The sequence below is a fragment of the Pyxicephalus adspersus genome, chromosome 1 (assembly GCF_032062135.1).
Source record: "Pyxicephalus adspersus chromosome 1, UCB_Pads_2.0, whole genome shotgun sequence".
Taxonomy (NCBI): Eukaryota; Metazoa; Chordata; class Amphibia; order Anura; family Pyxicephalidae; genus Pyxicephalus; species Pyxicephalus adspersus.
The window spans coordinates 165,601,776-165,620,992 of NC_092858.1; the positions used below are offsets into that span (position 1 = coordinate 165,601,776).

General features: G+C 36.8%; 1 protein-coding gene across 2 annotated transcripts in view; it reads right to left on the reverse strand.

The window, feature by feature from the left end:
- RUNX1 (RUNX family transcription factor 1) overlaps positions 1–19,217 on the reverse strand; it is a 163,537-nt gene that overhangs the window by 66,164 nt on the left and 78,156 nt on the right. For both annotated transcript variants that reach the window (XM_072398272.1, XM_072398271.1), the window contains exon 3: positions 5,508–5,767. In XM_072398272.1, coding sequence (XP_072254373.1) covers positions 5,508–5,767 — 260 coding nt within the window. The remainder of the gene's footprint in view (positions 1–5,507; positions 5,768–19,217) is intronic.

Below are 19,217 nucleotides of genomic sequence, written 5' to 3' on the forward strand. Positions count from 1 at the left end.
AGATTGATATACAATATCCATCTATCCTGTTAATAATCTCTATATGTAACTATTTCTTCCTGTATGTCCACCTGTATCCACTATCTATCTATCTATCTATCTATCTATCTATCTATCAATCTATTATCTATCTATCTATCTATCTATCTATTATCTATCCATCCATCTATCTATCTATCTCATATCTATCCATCTATCTATCTATCTGTCTATCAATCTATTATCTATCTATCTATCTATCTATCAATCTATTATCTATCTATCTATCTATCTATCTATCTATCTATCTATCTATCTATCTAGCTTCTGTGAGATGGGAACAGAATAAAACTTCTGTAAATATCTACCCGTCTTATTCTGTCTTTAAAACTCTCAGAACTTACCCACCATTCTGTATCCCCATCCAATTGTGGGCTACTTAACCTACCATTTAGATTGCAAGTTCTTTTGGCCAGGGTCCTCTCCTCCTATCCCTGTCCTTTGCAACCCCTATTTATTGTACAACGCTGCATAATATATTGGTGCTATATAAATACTGTTTATTAATAATAATAATAATAATAATAAATATAACACTCTATATAAAACAGAACAAGGACACAAATAATAACTGCACTAATATAAAGATGATCCTTGAGACAAGATGATCTGTACCGGATAGTTACTTAGTGAACAATAGTTTTTACAAACAGATACATATTATAGAAGACTACCGTATCTCTCATCTAGTGCATTTGTCAGTCTGGTAATAAACTGATCAATGATTTGTTCTTTTCTGCTTCTTTTAATCTATTAGTCTATTCATGATTATTGATAAACGTTCTTCACTAAAAATATATTTTCCACCTGTGTTCACTTAAAGATGTGCAGAGAAATTAAAAAAGGGAATTTCCTTTGCCCAGAAATGGATGCTTGAAATAATTAGTGCTTTGCTGAGCTAAGTGAAACTCTATCTGCCTTTCTATTCTTTCTATCTGTCTTTTCTTTCTCTCTCTGTATATATATATATATATATATATATATATATATATATATATATATATATATATATATATATATATATATATATATATATATTTATGTATAGGTAGATAGATATTTATAAAGAATACATCTACTTATGGAACATCAATACCTATCTATACTTGCAACAGTCAAACTTTAAAAATATTTACTTCCATAACAAACAGTTAACAGGTAAGAAACTTTATTTATATATCAAAAATTAAAAGTGAAATCACCAGATTTCCTTTAAAAAAGTGGTTTAATAACATGTTAGATATTATTAAATTATATTAAAAACCCAAACTAATATACTGACAATCTACTATCCCAGCTCCAGACAATTTCTGCTGGTCAGACTGATCGGTCAATTTAACATTTTTATTTATCAGAATTTAAAAAAGATTTGCCATTTATTTTTACATTTATTCTATGAGAAAAGATTGATTTATAACCATTTTAAAAGGATAAAATCTAACAGATGAGAATATCTTATTACTAATACTAACATGATAGGAAATATATTGTTATCATTTTTGGTGACTTCTAGCTACATCCTAATTAATGAACATCTTATAACTAACACTATAAAATACTGTGTATGTGCTGAATAAAAAGTCAACAATTGTGGCTGAAATAATTTCAAAACTACAAATAAAAAAATCTATGATTTATACATTAAAAAATGTGGCTGGGTTTTAGCTGTTTGGTGATATGTACTAAAATCGAAAAAAAACAAATACTGAAATATTTGAAATGAACTAGTGACAATTGGTGTGTCGCTGATTCATATCTTCACGGTAACATTCTGTTTATCTTAATCTGATGTGTTCGGTATTGCAGGTGTAATTTTGTATCAAAAACCAAAAAGAGGACGTGTGAATAAATCAGCCAGATCTTGTGAATATACTGCACAATTGTTTTATCTGTGCAGAACACCAGTCATTTCAGGAACCAAACAGCTGCACAATAATCTAACACCTGATTGCTGTGCTGATAATATGCCGCTCATTCGGCTAACAGAGTGTGATAGAAAAGGGGCTCAGGCTGATGAAGTTTTCCACTGTGGATTACTCAGCAATGGCGGCACAAATTTAAAAAGATTTCTACTATGGTTTAACCTGCTCTACAACTATGTGATGTTGCTGCACATGTTATATGTTTGTTTTATATATCCAGGACAAACATAAAAATATCCTCTTTTTTATGTAAGGTAAATTGATGCAGGTATTTATTTTCTTTTATTACTGCAGACATAAATATTTTATATTTTTCCTTACTTTAGCTACAGATATAATAGGGAAACATTAAAGGAAATGGTCCTGGAAAGGTTTTCCATTTCTCCCTTCGATGGTAATGGCAACCGAAGGTGCAACAAAATTTTGCAAAATCAATTTAATCTGAACAGTTCTGCTGTACTTATCAGGTACAAAAAAAACTTTTACCATGTGATAAAAAACAGTTTGTCTTGTTTTAAACACTTGACTAGACACATATCAGGACAATGAGTCACATCATGTGACTACATCATTTTTACAAGAACAAGTCCCTTCCTGGAAACATCAAAAAGGTCCAGACATGAGCAGGGGAGCAGAGAGGTGTTTGTGGGGGGTGAGGGGTGAGCAGACAGAGGTCCCATGCAGCTGCTGCTGGGGAGGAGAAATGGGGGTCATTATATTCTGGGAGGCGATGATGTCACACAGCTATGTAACCTGCTGAACACAGGTAAAGGACAGGATCATTTATATTTCTTTGTTTCTTTTTCTAGGCAGTCACATAATTAATATTTATTACTGCTGTGAAAATACAGGACTAGGCTGGATTAAATAATATATATATATATATATATATATATATATATATATATATATATATAATATTATTAATAATTAAGCACAGCCAAGTCCATTTTCTTTTTTCTTAATTATCATGTATTTTGTTATTTTAATACTTGTATGTGAATGTGCAATTTTGTATCAAGAAGCAATTTACTTGAATATCCGTATTTACTATACAAGTATTAATTGGTTTATCTTAGTTTGCTATGCTCAGATGAACACAAACCCTCATATTCCAAAATTATTTTTGATTTGTATATATATATAAAAATATATATATATATATATATATATATGATTGATTTTTTTTTATATATGTGTGTATATATATATATTCTTGAATCTTAGTTCAGTGCTTTATTTTATAAGAATATAAAAGGATAAATAATATTAAAATAACCAAAAGAAGCATAGAGAAAATAACGGTTTTATGGCACAGTTTGGGCAGGGTAGGTCAGTTTTGGCTTTGATATTTAAAACCATTAAAATAATGAATTTAGTTATTAAAAAAATTATTTTAGAGCATAATAAAATAATCTAACATATCTAATATTATACAATAGGCACTGTACTTGGAATCCTAGGAAACACTGTGTATTCCCTAGCTCCTCAAACCCTGGGGTTGCCCCAGTTATGTAGGGTATTCTTTGTATGCACTGTACAATAAAATATCTAAACACTGTCATTCTTAGATTTTGAATAATTTAGGTTTTTATTAATATTAACTATTTTTTTTTTAGTTTAGTTGTTTTTTTAAGAATGTTTTTTTTTTGTTACTGCAAAGTGACAACCGAGCTAGTTTTTTTTGTTTTTGCTTTTTCAAATGAAAATCCTGGTAATAGCCAGATAAGCTACTGTTTCCCAATGACCAAACATTTAACGTCTCATGAAAATGAATAATATGGAGGCTGATAACAAGGAACATCTGTCTGGCGCTGGTCACAGTCAGCACGTAAAAATGTGCTGGAGTGCCAAAAAAAGAACAGGAGACTTCCACTGATGACTATTCAAGTTTTTTTCCCCCTAATCTAAGCCTAAAACCCACATAAATAAAGATAACCCCGGGACAAGTCCGATGGGTGTAGGTTCAAACACTGTCCTCATATCACTCACTGCCTGAGAGGTAGAAAAAGTTGACTTTAAAATCGCTTTTTCTGCAGAGCAACTCTTTTATATTATAATATAATGATGGATAGGGAGCAAATGTATGGATTATGGTTGACAGATTTATTATTAGATCAAATCTTTAAAAAAGGAAATTCAGGATAAAATTCTATCTGTTATAAAAATTTATAAAAGGCTGATTATGATTGAAGCTTCTTGGCTGCAAGGTGTAACAAAGCAACTTTAATCTTGTTTTCTGTAATAAGTAATATCCTATAATATAGGGATCACAGATGGGTATATGAAGAAGCAAAAAGTTATAAATGTAGAATAGATCAAGATTGTATTATGTATTGTTTGGATTTATTTAAATGTGGTCCTTACTTTTGCTACTAATTTCTATAGAACTTATGTATAACAATGGGTTTTATAATATAATACATGAACATGAACCCTACATGAACTGACTGCAAGGGGGTAACACATTACTCCAGAATTTGCAATAGGTAATCATATATATATATATATATATATATATATATATATATATATTTATTATATATATATATATTTATATATGGCTCTTACTATTGCTCCTAGTTTATAGGACAAATGTATATTGTGGGTTTATAACACACTTATACCTATACTGGGTGCATGGGGTAACAAATGACCCCAAAACTTGGCTTCTCCAAGGCTAGTCCTTCATAGATATATATTGACTCTTACTATTCTTCCATATAGGTATATCTATATAAATGTGCCCTCACTTTTGCTCCAATATCATATAATATACCTGGTTCCTAAATCCTCTTCCTTCTATAGGTGACCCCCCAATTCTTAGGGATCACAGTGGGGTATAAGAGGTAGTAATATGAAGCATATATACAAGTGATTATCAAAATTTAATGATCTGCTGTTGGGTTAAATTAAATCAAACATTTTAGCCCCTTACTGTCACCCATCCTATACAGGACTGAGGTCTCTAAAGGGTTAATAATGTACCATTGTAACCTATACTGCCACAAGAGGTAACTAGTTACCCCAAGTTACCCCAAACGTTGCTCTCTCTATAGGCAATCGCTTACATAAGGGTGATAGGATAGAAGTAGCCATGGGTTGCAAATAATGGATTGAGGAAGATTTCATGACATTAAACTATAAAGAAGTTAGAAGGTAATGTGGTGCCAAGTATTGCCCCGATCTATATATATTATAGTCCTGAATGCCCCCCCTATTATAAATGTGGTCCTGACTAATGCCCCCAGTCTAATAAAGGACTGATCTGTATATAATGTGGTCCTGACTATTGCCCCCAGTCTAATCCAATAAAGGACGGATCTGTATATAATGTGGTCCTGACTATTCTCCTTGTAATAAATATGGTGCAAACTATTACCACCAGTTCATATTTACAGATTTCATGCAGAACTTGTTCTATCCATGAAGTTTCATTCTGCAAATTTAGCTGTGTTCATTGATCCCCTTTTACCCAGACCAGGCACACACATGATAATTCTACCCCGAATACCCCTGCCCGCCCAATACTACCCCATGTCCTACCTTGAAAGCGATGGGCAGGGTCTTGTTGCACCTCCAGTGGGTCGGTAGCACCGAGCAGAGGAAGTTGGGGCTGTCTGTGCGGACCAGTTCTCCGGGGTGATCGGACAGCACATCCACCATGTTCCGATCCGTGTTCCTCAACTTGCCCACCAGGGCGGCGCTGCTACTGCCATCCGGGCCGCTCAGCGACAGGGGTTCGGTCATCTTCCCCGGACTCAGGGTGGTGGAAGGCGGCGTGAAGCGGCGGCTGGTGCTGGTATCTACGGGGATACGCATCACAACAAGCCTTGTGAGTAAATCTACTCTCTGATAACACCAAGGGGGGGCAGATCAGCAACTAATATAAGCACAGATACCCCCAGATCACCCCCTGATACCCCAACCAGGCGCAATCACAACTCTTCCAAAGTTTTCTAATACACTAGGTAAGGGCTGGGGGCATCTGAAGACTTCTTCTGCAACAGGAGGAAGAATAGGACCCCCCTTGAAGAACAAGTTACCCCCACTTTAAAAAAGACAACTTAAGTCCCCTGAATAGTCAGCCCCACAGCAGTCCATGGCAATCCATCAGCAAAGTCAGTATGTTGCCCTTGTCAAGTCCTGGCAGACATCTCTCATGGCTTTGGCTTCTGCCACCTTGCTGGTGTTGGGTTTTTGTGCTGGTTGGCTTGTGGCTTGTTCTGTGGTTTTTAGGGGAACACACCCACACCCAACATATAGCGAGGCAATCAAGTCAATGAAATGTGAGGGTTAGGAGTGATCTCAGGGTCCGGGGATCGGAGCAGCAAGTTAGAGAAGTTGTCCCGCTCCCTCCGCAGCGCCCGCCGGCTCTATCAATGAGACTGCCTGGAAATGAGTTTGCTTTTACAGTAACAAGTCCGAAGGAATGTCAATTTGCATAAGGAAGGGGGCTGGCCAATGGCGGGGCTTCCCTGGGAAGGGAGGAGGCGTGGCCGCTGTCCCCGGGAGCTGCTGCTACTGTGAAGGGGCTGAGTGTTAACTAGTGCTGCGCTTCCAGCTGCTGGGGGACTACAAGCCCCAGCATGGCTAGGGCTAAACTGCTGCAGATTACAGTGCCAATACAGCTATCACTCTATAAAGAGAATGAGCTGAAGTTGGTGGCAGTGCTTTTTTTGTCTTATCATTTATATTTAAATCTAAGCTCCAGGAATAAAGATGACTACAAATATTAAATACAAAGCTGGGGTTACCTGCCAATAGATTTTGTGTTCACCCAGTTCTGTGCTTTGCAAAGTACTGAAGGGTAGGGGACCTGATTTTATACTTACTTGGAAGATCTGCTTATGCTGAATGCCCCCCTCCCATTCTAAAATCACCAATATATGTATGTATGTAATATTAATAATATATGTAGGTAAATGAGGTCCAAAAAATATAATATATGTATGTAGGTAGTAATAATAATATTATATGTAGGTAAATAGGGTCTAATAATAATTAATAAAAAAATGAGTAGGTAAATGAGGTCTAATAATAATAATAATAATATATGTAGGGAAATGAGGTCTACCCTCACCCCCCTTCTTTCATTGCTGTAGGTAATGGCAGTGCTAATCTGCATTAAATCCTTAGAAAGCAAAGCAGGTAAAATCCCATGAGAACACATTCTGATGCATTACAAGAATGTCTTTTTGCAAGATTTTTTCTTTGTGTTTCATATGATTCTACCTGGTATAGCGGTAATGCCATCCTAGGTGTCAAAGGTGGAAGGTAAGTGTAACTGTAACTTTTTCCTATACAGGTTGGTAGGTGATTTTGGGACAGGAGGGTCCTGGCCAGTGTAGGAGAACCGTCCATTATAGTGAAACATCTTCTTTATTATTATTATTAATATTAATATTAATAAACAGGATTTATATAGCGCTAACATATTACGCAGCGCTGAGCTTTACACAGCATTTACAGTTCTTTCCCCCAGTCTGTGATTGGACGGCTGCAGTATGATGAATTTTCTATCACTTTGCTTTTTCCATCTGTCCCATCTTATCACATGCTGCTTCATCTCCTCCCATTCTGAGCTCTGCCTTACATTGACTGCAAAAAGCTGACCCCAAGTAAGATTGAGGAACAAACATTTAATGATGATTACAGATCTGCATATATTCATGTCTTTTATATCTGCCTGGAGTTCAGATTAAAGGTCCATATTGCTCTGTTTTTGGGCAGCTTATTCTATCTAAAAAAAACTCTTTTTACCAATGCAGCATAGTAAGTGTCTATTGGGTGCCAGAGACCTTGCAGACATCTCTGATCCCTTGCTTGGTATATGAAGAGCTCGGACCTCACAGCCTTTGTAGGCTCGCTTGTATAAATGAACATCACCATGTGGATTTGTTACTGCACTGCATTCAACAACCTATTTGGCTAATGGCAGAAATGGCTGGCCATGGATAGGTGGGCCAATGCACCACAATGCACAGAAATGTTGTGCTTGCTGCTCTTTTAAAAGTATTGTACTACAGTCCACTAGTAAGGTGTATTTGGGGTGCCATTAGGAAACCCTATGGATGCTATGTGACATGAGGGCATAAATGCAATGCTGTAATGGGAGCGAGCCATCATGTGTTACTTTTGTGGCTAGATATGCCACGTGTATGGCCGGCAGTACTGTACTGCTAACTGGCATCCCCATTCATTCTCTATGGGGCTGCTGTGGGTGGAAGCAACTTGCAGCGTCTTCCCCAAGTCAGCGGTTCATCAGCATGAGGACAACAGCACCAACCTCACCAGCCTAAGGACTATGTAGCCAGGTATTGTTCTTTCCGAATGTTGAGGTGACCACAGAGCTGCAATAAATGTGCGCAAGGACTAGGTTTATATGGAATAGATCATTCATATCAACTCTATTTTAATTCATAAATGCCAAATGCACCCCCCCCCCCCCATGACGCTGATAGAAAGATAAAGCAGACAGACCACTAATAGTTTATGTGCAAGCAAAACCTTTTCATAAAATAGCAGATACACACATTGGCTGACCTCAGCAGAATAAAAAGGATATACAAAACCACAAATAACACATTGCTACATGTTTAAAAGAATAGTTGTGCTGCCCACAGCAAGTCACTTCCACCATGTTTCTGGAGTAAAGGTAGCCACAGAAATAATGTTCTGGTTATGTCCGGGAACGTGTATAGGGCGAGGGGGTCACACCAGACCTGTGCAACTGATTGTGGGAAACAAATCAACTATTCAGGAGTGAATGCTATTGATGTGCTGAAGCTGGAGGAGTCTACATAAATACGGGGGATCAGTGCGGGTGACTGTACATTTTTATGCCACAATTATTCTGCAGAAAAATCTTGCAGTTGTATTTTGTGACCACCATCTTACCAGGAAGGCATTTGGAGACTCCAGATCTAGTCCTTTGAGGGGCCACAGAAAGAAATTAAGAGGGCAAGAGAGAGATACACATACAACACTTGGACACTGATCAGTCCCATAGCAATGACATTGTCATCCAGTGGTTTGAAGAGTCACCAATGGGTTCCTGCCCAAGACCAGTTTGCAGGTTTTATGATGGTAGCGGAAGCTGGGGGCTTCTTTGTTAGTCCTGGAACTTTTGATACATAAGGTCCATTGGCTGGTGGTATATAAGTCACTACTAACGAAGAGAAAAACCTATTGATCCATCCTAACTTCTTCCGAAACTTTTTTGTTTTGTATTATTGTAAACTTTTAGCTGGTATTGTGCTTCCTTGGGCCATTGAGCTCAGTCCAATATGAACCCTCACAGGGTTTTAGGTTTAGGGTCATGCTGGGTCACCACCACCTCACCAGCCATGGAAAAAAGTTCCATCAAACCAAAAATGAACTTGATTTGATTTGATTGCCTGATTGCCATTGTGCATGTGCACTACTATTGATGTTCTCCTCAATGAAAAATATTCAGGCTGATGATGATCAGACAATTCAACGCTCATTGTAGAACCTTTGTATGAGATCAAGACCTGCACCATGGTGGGGTGTATGGATGGAGGAATGGGGAGGGGAAGTATACTTATCTTTGCACACAATCACATCAAGTTGCCAATTCTTATATGGTAACTGTAGTGATATTTTGAATATTACATTATTGGTCAGTGATGCCCATCCTACAATTTACAGTATAAACTGGTAATTATTTCATTTTCACCACTAGAAAAAAAACTACTAAAAAACTCATTTGTATCATGAAATCAGATGAGACGATATCGTTTTGTTTCCCTCAAAGCTAGAAGCCACAGCGGGCTACATTTCCAGTAAATGGTAAAGAAGGAATTTGGCCACAGCCTCACACACATATACAAGATCTTGTGGGATTGTGGGAAAGACAGACGGGAAAACCCTCGTGTGTCCAGTTGTAGACTTTATGTAGAGTCGTGAGTGTGAGACCTAATTCACAATATCCCATTTACAAAACTGTGCTTAGCTGAGTATAACCTATTATATTCTTGTTTAGCACAATTTAATGCTGGCCACACATTGCAATCTAATTGCTCCATCTCCTAAAGATTTAGCAGAAACTATTTTATTAGTAATATTATTTTATTTAATTTATTACTTCTTATTTTTTCTTAATGTCATCCAACCTAGAAGATCAAGCAAACACCATGAACTGCAAATGAACTAGTATTATGGATCTGTCACCACACCATCTTTTGTCATGTGATTGTCTAAAGAAAACTGAAAAAGGTAAGTAGTAAAACATGGGTGGGTTGAAGGATATTGCAAACCTTTCAGCCTATGCTTTATTGATCTTTTATTGTAATGTGTATTGCTGGCATTTATTATGCCATGGCATGATTTCATCGGACCTCTGGCCTTAGCTTCAATTTGCAAAATACAGGCAAATGAACTTCTTTATTATAATCAAGGCAAATCTACACACATTGTCAGTTAAAAGTGCAAATACTAAGATAAATCGCTCACTTCAGTTTCACAATTGGAAGAATAAACATCAGATGTGTAGCTCTAAGTTACATGGGAGGGGAAGAAAGTGATAGAGAATGAGAGAGAGAGAGAGAATGATGAAATATGGAGAGGAGAGATATTGGGAAAGGAAGGGAAGAAAATGATAGGGAATCAGAGAGAGAGAGAAAGAAAAAGAGGGGGGAGAAGGAATGAGATAGAGAAAGAAAAGAGAAAAAGAATAAAAGATAGACAGCGAAAGAGAGGGAGAGGAAGAAAGCGAGAGAAGTGATAAAGAGAGAAGACAAAGAAAGCGGAGGACGAAGAAGGAGAGAGAATGAGAGAAGAAAATCAGTATGAGAAAGTAAGAAGGGAGGGAAGGAACAAGAAAAGGAAAGGAAAGAAAGTGATAGAGGAGACAGGGGAAGGAAGAGAATGAGATAGAAAAAGAGAGAAAGGGATAGAGAATGATAGAAAATGGAAAAAAAGAGAATGAGATAGAGAAAAAGGAGAGAGATAAAGATAGGGTATGAGATAGAGAAAGATAGAATGATAGGAGATAAGGGGAAGAGGCAGAAAGGTAAGGGGATAGAATAAAGAAAGAAAGGAATAAGATAGATAAAATAGAGAGAAGAAAAGTTACCAGGCTTCGATGGGCAGGTAGGTGTATTGTGCTTTTGATTTTCCTCTGAGGTCATTCAGAACCCCCTATGTCTGTTGTATTTTTATTCTTATAAACTTGTATAAGGTGAGAAGCAATTCTGACCAAATAAAGCTCATGAAACAAAGTGATAGATAAAGGAGAAAGGGAATGAAAGTGAGAGAGAAAAGAAAAATATGAATTACTCCATGTAGACAATGCTAATCCTTCCAAGTCATTATTGGCAACTAGTTCTTTTATTCCCTTACATGGGCACATATCCCACAATATGTGAGAATTATTATCAACAAGAAAACACAGCCATTTTTTGCTACAAGATCGATGAAGATATTATACAAATCTTGATCAGTATCGATCAGACTGAAAATATACCGGGCCACAAAAGACAATACAGTTAAAGTTTTAACCTCATAGATGTTGCTAAAATAATATGTAAAATCTTTATGCCTGTCATTAGACAATAGGTATTTTTAACAATTACATTTTATTCATTTTAACACACTGAAATAATTTACTGGCAAGGTACAGAGGGCATACAAAACCCCCTTACTAGTAGTAGAAATTACATTTGCTTTCCCATTGAAATAAGAAAATGGTGGAAAGCAGGACTCTCCACTCTAACCATTGCTTTTTATAGGGACAATAGAAATGCTTATTCTAAAAAATTGAGAAAATACAAATATTGTCAGGATTAGTAAAGTATATAGTATTGCAGCATATACAGTTATACAGAATATTTTTATCAGAATGTAATTTTTTATTTCTGTTATCCAATTTATTAAGTTTGGAGTTTATTTGGGTACCTCACCTTAATAGGTTTGCGTTTCCTAAACCTAATATAAAAACATTATCCAAGGAATGTATGAAGAATCTGAGAGTTTTCTTAGATAATAAACTCTTGCAAGTATTTAAAATGAACTATAAGAGACTGTCAAAGGGAATTTTCCAAATACTTCCTTTCCATTTTATTCTTTGGGAAAAACAGAATACTATTACCACATTATTATTAATATTATTAATATTAGGCAGTATTTATATAGTGCTAACATTTATGCAGCACTGCACATAAACAGGGGTTGCAAATGATGAATAGATACAAACAAGAGAATATAATGTTGTGCAGGCTACAGATATTACTAATTAAAATCCTCAATTTGTTTTATAAAGCCTGAACTCACTAATGTTAAACTTCATATGAATTAAATTAAATATATATAAACATCATACAATCAGTGGAGGCCTAAGCCTTCCTGTTCCTTATGAATAATATTTTAAGTTCTGCTCTTATTAAATAATATTTCAGGGAATACCCAGGCAATTAATCCTTTCGAAGCAACTGTCTAGCATTTAATTTTTAACCTTTAATTTTTTTTTGAAAACATACATAATTGTTAATTTCTGATTATTAGAAACTACTTTTATCCCCCCCCCCCGGCTTTATATATATGTAGGTGTATGCACTAGAAAAAATTCATCTGATCAAATCTATATCATCCTTGCAGGACATTTAAACAAATGTATTACTGGAATTTTATTATTAGAAACCCAACATAGGATGTTATATAGATGACATATTCCTAAATCCTCCAGGCTGGCATGCTGTGAATGCAGGAATACCATAGGCAGCACATAGGATTCTATTGTCATCCCAATTATTATAGGATATTATATACAAAGCAATTCTCTTTTTATATCATATTTTAAAATCCTATAGCCTGGTATGCTGGCAGAAACACCATAGACAACCATATTCACGTAGGATTCTATTGTCATCCAATCTATAATATTAAACATCTATGTCACCACTGTTAATAAACTACATCATATTCCTTCTAGAGGATGTATTAAGGAATATGTATTCAGCTGAATCAAAAATAAAATCAGGAGATATAACTAACCTTTTTAATACAATTGATTCAAATTATAATCTGCAGGTACTGGAGTCAAAATCAAAATCCATCCCACTAGTTCAGTGATATTGATAATTATTGTTGGAGGAAAGGACATTATGATCCAAATATGAATATGGAGAATTCTTTTAATTACTGGTATGTTTTAAAAATATTTTAGAAAACCAAAATTTATTCTAGCGATGATAAAACAAAGCCATGATTATCAGTGCTCTGGATACACCAATGATGATAGAAAATAATCTGTATCAGATATGAGTAGACCTGAATCTGCATTGTTTTTTAGTTCCCCATTCTGTTTTCCCTTTACATATATATATACTACATACCTATAATCTATATGCAACTATATTATATATTGTAAATCTAATAAACTTTTTTAAACTTTCCAAAAAAAACCAAATGCATATGTAGAAAAAAAGTATCAAGTTAGTAAACTTTGGCAATGTAAAAAGTGTCATTATTACTAAATAATGACCATAATAAATGTAAAAGATGTTAGATTGTAAGCTCAATTGCCCAGGGCTCTTGTCTATGTCATCTGTAGGCTTGTTATCATTTATTTACAGCACTTTGTATTATGTTAGTGCTTTATAAATTAATTATAATCATAATGTCAGAAAGAATAAAGAAATAAAGGGAGCAACTCCCCTCCCCCAATATGTATGATCTCTCCTTGTGTAGTGAAGAGCTGCTACCACTAGAGGGCCCCCATAGACCTGCTTGCTCTCAGCCAGCAGGAGATCATTGCCTTGCAGCATTGTAGAGCCATCAGTGTGCAATCACAGTGTGCGCTATGTAAACTTTAAAGAGCAGATAATCAGATGTTTCCCAATAACGTGCTACATTTGTCACATTATGCACACGTGTCCTCATCGATTTGTGCGGTCTATAATAGACACAGGGCTCACCCATCACTTACTGCAGGAAACATATGTCCTTCTTTGTTACCTTCTATTCTACATTCTGCTCCAATTAAACAAGTGCCTGGCCTTTCACAGCCTTTAATTGGGGTCTTTTCAATTAGACCCCTTCCCGTCTATTAACCTTTAACGCGTCTGCTAAATCTGCAGCAATCTCCTGCAAAATTTATAACATTTATATCCTAGATTGTAAGCTCTTCAGGGCAGGGTCCTCTCCCCCTCCTGTGTCACTGTCTGTATCTGTCTGTCATTTGCAACCCCTATTTAATGTACAGTGCTGCGTAATATGTTGGCGCTATATAAATCCTGGTAATAGTAATAATAATAATAATGAATAAAAGTTTATACAAAATCTATATATGAGTGCATTTGTGTGTATACAGTTATAAAGCAGTTACACGTTTTTATTCATCTACTAGTCAGGCAGATATGTACAATCCATGTCATAAAAGTGTTTAGAGAACTTCCACCTCTTAAGGCTTTCATTTTATATTTTTTTTTTAATAACTTAATCCTTGCCAGAATTGTTATTATGTCGTTAATCTTAAATGGTTCTGCTGTAGACATATCCAGGGTGTGACTGTTTCCTTGAATTAAACTGCTGGGGTGAGTATTTTACAATTAATTCTTTGTAATACAATCAGTAAATCATTCTGACATTGTAACCATAGATTGGATGTTTATGTGAAGATGTGTGGGGTGTTATATATATATTATATATGTATGTATGTATATATCCCCATATGCACTATATGTATATATTCCTAATAATAAGTAGTATAGTTTGGCCTTTCTGAACCTTAAAACATGGGGGAACCCTTGAAATAACTTTCAGGTTTTCAGGGAACCCGTTCTATAATTCCAATATCCACAGATCTCAGTACATTAGTTTGGGGGGTCAGTAGGAAGAATTCCTTTTACATTGCTGGCCAGTGGGAAGAATGTCAACCTTACAGATAGCCAAAAAGATCATTGGTGTCACTTAAACTGACCTAAGAGTCACAAACTGCTCCTTTCCCAAGGAACCCCCAGCAACTGTCGGAGGAATGCTGGAATAAAAAGTCTAATTATCTAGCAGTGAATCTGACATTCATCAAATATTCTGTATAGCTTATATTTGGATGCCTGTATCTCATATAAAGTAATGAGAAAAAGAAAGTACACCCTCTTTAATTTCTAAGGTTTTGCATACAGGATATAACCAACCACAGATGAACAAAAACATAAATATTATACTAAGTAATTATTTACCAAAGATTGAGTCAAAAAGCAGAGTGTAACAAATGAGTACATGGTTATCACTTTCACAGGAATTAGGAGTAAGTAGCATTCAGCAACTTGATTGGATTAATAAATTATCATTAAGTTATCATCAACAAGTGAGATCACTTCTATAAATGTTTTACTGGCTTGGCATTCAGGTGTGTGCTACCACAATGCCAAGGGGGAAAGACATCAGATCCTAGAGAAGCAATTGTTGCTGATCATTAATCAGATAGGGTTATAAGGACATTTCCAAACAATTTGAAGCTCATTATTTTATGGTGAGAAAGATTATTCACAAGTTGAAAACTTTCAAGATAGTTGCAAGTCTTCCCATAAAAGGATGTCCTAGCAAATTTGCCCCAATGTTAGACAACGCGCAATGTGCTGCAATGCAAGTGTGCAAAAAAACCCTAAGAGTTACATCTCAGACTATACAGACCTTAAATGTTAAAGTTCATGACAGTACACTTAGAAAAAGAGTGAACAAGTATGAATTGTTTGAAAGGGTTGCCAGGAGAAAGTGTCCAGGAACATGGCAGCACGGCTTAGGTTTGCAAAGTTGCATCAGAACAAATCACAAGAGTTCTGGAATAATGTCCATTGGACAGAGGAGAACAAAGTGAAAAGTTTTGGCTATAATACCTAGAGCCGTGGTTTGCAAAAAACAAATACATCATCTCAGCACAGACATATTAAATGCCAAGCACAGTGGTGGAGGGGTATGATTCGGGTTTGTTTAGCAGCCACAAGACCCAGACACCTTGCAGTCATTGAGTTGACCATAAACTCTATGTACCAATGTACTCTACATTCAAATGGAAGGCCAGATAAAGCTTGGCTAAAATTGCATGCAATGGTCCCAAGCACATCAGCAAATCTATAACAGAAAAAGAAAAGAACGTGTTTCAATGGCTCAGTCAAAGTCCAGACTTCAACCCAAACAATGTGCTGTGATGGGACCTTAGGAGAGCTGTGCATCAATCAATACCCACAATCCTCAATGAACAATGAATAAGCAATGTTGTGAAGAAGAGTGGCCCAAAACTCCTCCACAATGATGTGAGAGACTAATAAAGTTCTTATCCTCAACCTGCAAGGTGCTAAGAAAAAGTTAATTGTGTGCTATCATGGGCAGGTATCCTGTGCAATTCTTTCATTTGTAAGCTGGTAGCAGGGGGGAGGAAAGCGACAGAAAGAAGAGCTCATTAGTCTGCTGCTTCTCCTTTTACTATCTAATCACATGTTCCAGATAGGGCTGTGCCATGCTGCAGAAATACAAATCTGTCGGTAGGTAAAGCAGTTTCCATGTTTGTATTTCCCCTGTGTAGCCATTTGCCTTGGGCTCAGCTTTAGAAAACACTTATAAGTCATAATATTCATGTCACACCCATAATGGTGACTTTATACTCAATGAAAAAGTTTGTATGAATGATTAGTCAATGTGTATATTGAACAATTCATCAAACTGAATGTCAGTGGAAGTAAAGTATTTATAGCCAGCGTTTTATTTTGCCTGTTTCTTCTCTCTCACTATTTCCCTGCTGATCCCTTGTTATCCATTGGGGATCTGTATTCATTATCATTTCCCAGCAGTCAGTAAACTTTGTGACAGCGCTTTCCCCCCCACCACCATCCCCACATCACCCGCGTTTTTCCAGAGCCAAATTCTAGGCAAAACTTCTTTTTTTTCTAGTTTGAGAAACATCAAGGAAAGGGCGGATTATTTGTCAGGTTTATATTGGTAATATAACAATTAAATCCCAACTCTAATTTGTGGGAGCTTCACCTAACACTTGCACCATATTAGCCAAAAAAAAGAAAATGGAAGCCAGTGGAACAATCTAAGACGGACCTTCTCCTACAGCCTCAATGTAAGGAGCCATTCACCACCAATCTAAGCAAGAACTTCTCCCACAGACTATTAATCTAATGAGATCCTTTCCCACTCACCACCAATCTAAGTACTAACGAACAAACATTCCCTTTCACTGGCGCAACATCTCCAAAATCTGCCCCTACCTGTCCCCAGGGACCACAAAACTCCTTGTACACGCTCTTATCATCTTTCGTCCGGACTACTGACCCTCCTCCTTTCTGGTATTCCACTAACCCGACTCTCTCCTCTACAATTTAATATGAATGCTGCAACCAGACTCATCCATCCTTCCCACCTCTCCTCTTCCGCTGCATCTCTTTGTAGTTCTTAATAATAATAATAATAATAATCATAATAAAACATAATAACAATGATAACTTTTTAAGGGGTATAAACTTTGGAAAAGTTCGTCCTGAAAGCAGTTGGCAGGACTAGGTGTAGTAGGATGCGGAATGACAAGTCACGGGTGAATCTGCATTGACAATTCTAATAGCCAGCCCTTGCTACACTTTGTTCATTGCACTATAGTACAAACAGATTGAATGACTAATCTCATTGCTCGTATTATTGCCAGTTCTGCACAGGAAGGTGGACTTCACTGGCAGGATCAGGAGGGATTTATGTGACTTTGCAGGATGAAGAAAAAACAAAACTATGAAGATTTATAAATAAGTGTTGTACCACATATGTTCCACTCTCTGCAGATCAGGACATTTGATAGCCATGCTCTGTATAGTAGACGGACGTTCAAGGGGCTTGCATGTCTTTGCTTTTTTATTGCATACAACCGTGTAAATTACTATATAACTATGTCATAGAGGAAAAAGACAACAACATAATGATGTGCAATGCCACAGACCACTAACCACAAGTCACCACTACTTTCCAGCCACAAGCCATCTACACGGATTACATATGGATGTCCCCAGCAGACAAAGTTGCTGTATCTGGTGTAACAGATCGGTCAGCTATCTCCAGGATCTCCACTCAATCTGTAACTCCTCCATGGCTGGCTGTGTATACGATTATTTTTTTTTTTATTACACAGTATTTATATAGCGCCATCATATTACACAGCGCTGTACAAAGTACATAGTCATGTCACTAACTGTCCCTCAAAGGGGCTCACAGTCTAATGTCCCTACCATAGTCATATGCCATTAAGGTCAATTTATTTATTTTTATTGAGGGGAAGCCAATTAACATAACTGCATGTTTTGGCATGTAGGAGGAAACCGGAATACCCAGAGAAAACCCAGGTAGACACAGGGAGAACCTACAAACTCCATGCAGATAGTGCCCTGGCCAGGATTCGAATCTAATTCACCAATCAATGTGATTTATGAAACTTTATGACGTGTTTTATTATCCAATTAGACAGATAGTTAGGGAGGCTTCAGAAGGATATTTGTCTTGCACATCTCACACTGTAATGTTTTCACTAGCAGTCCCCCCAAATCCACCCAAACGCTAAAGAGGGACAAAAGTCCTTATTGCTTGTGCAGTTCCCATCGGAGTGTTACTTTTCCTTTAAGCCTCATACAGACATCAGATCGTTGTTGCTGGAAATGATTTTGTGACCACAGCTCAGTTCTGTTTTATTTAGAGGTGAGGGGGTTGGGTAAGCAAGCGGCACCCTGCTGTGTTCCCCTCCATAGAAGTGCACAACAGTGATTCCCTATTGGTTGTTCACCAAATCACCATGGCAGATTGATGAACCATGTCTGATTTTTGCCGGAGATAAACATGAGTTTTAGTATTAGAGAGGAGGCTCAGGCTTTACTACCTGTCCTGATGACCACACAACACTTGAAATTAGGCAATCAGGCGGGTGTTTATTACCGAAAGGGACAGGCGATCTCCCATCTAAAATAAAACATACCTGCCCGATCGATGTCTTCAGCTTGCACATGTGTACTTCAGCAAAGGCTGCCAAGGATGTACTTTGGTATCACTTGGGGCAACAGGGACTGGAAGAACCTAAAGATCGAGATATGCTTACCTGCCTGATCCCTGTCGTCTTTTTAAAAAATGCTCAGCATACGCTGCACATGTGTATCTCAGCATACGCTGCACATGTGTAACTCAGCATACACTGCACATGTGTAACTCATCATACGCTGCACATGTGTAACTCAGCATACGCTGCACATGTGTAACTCA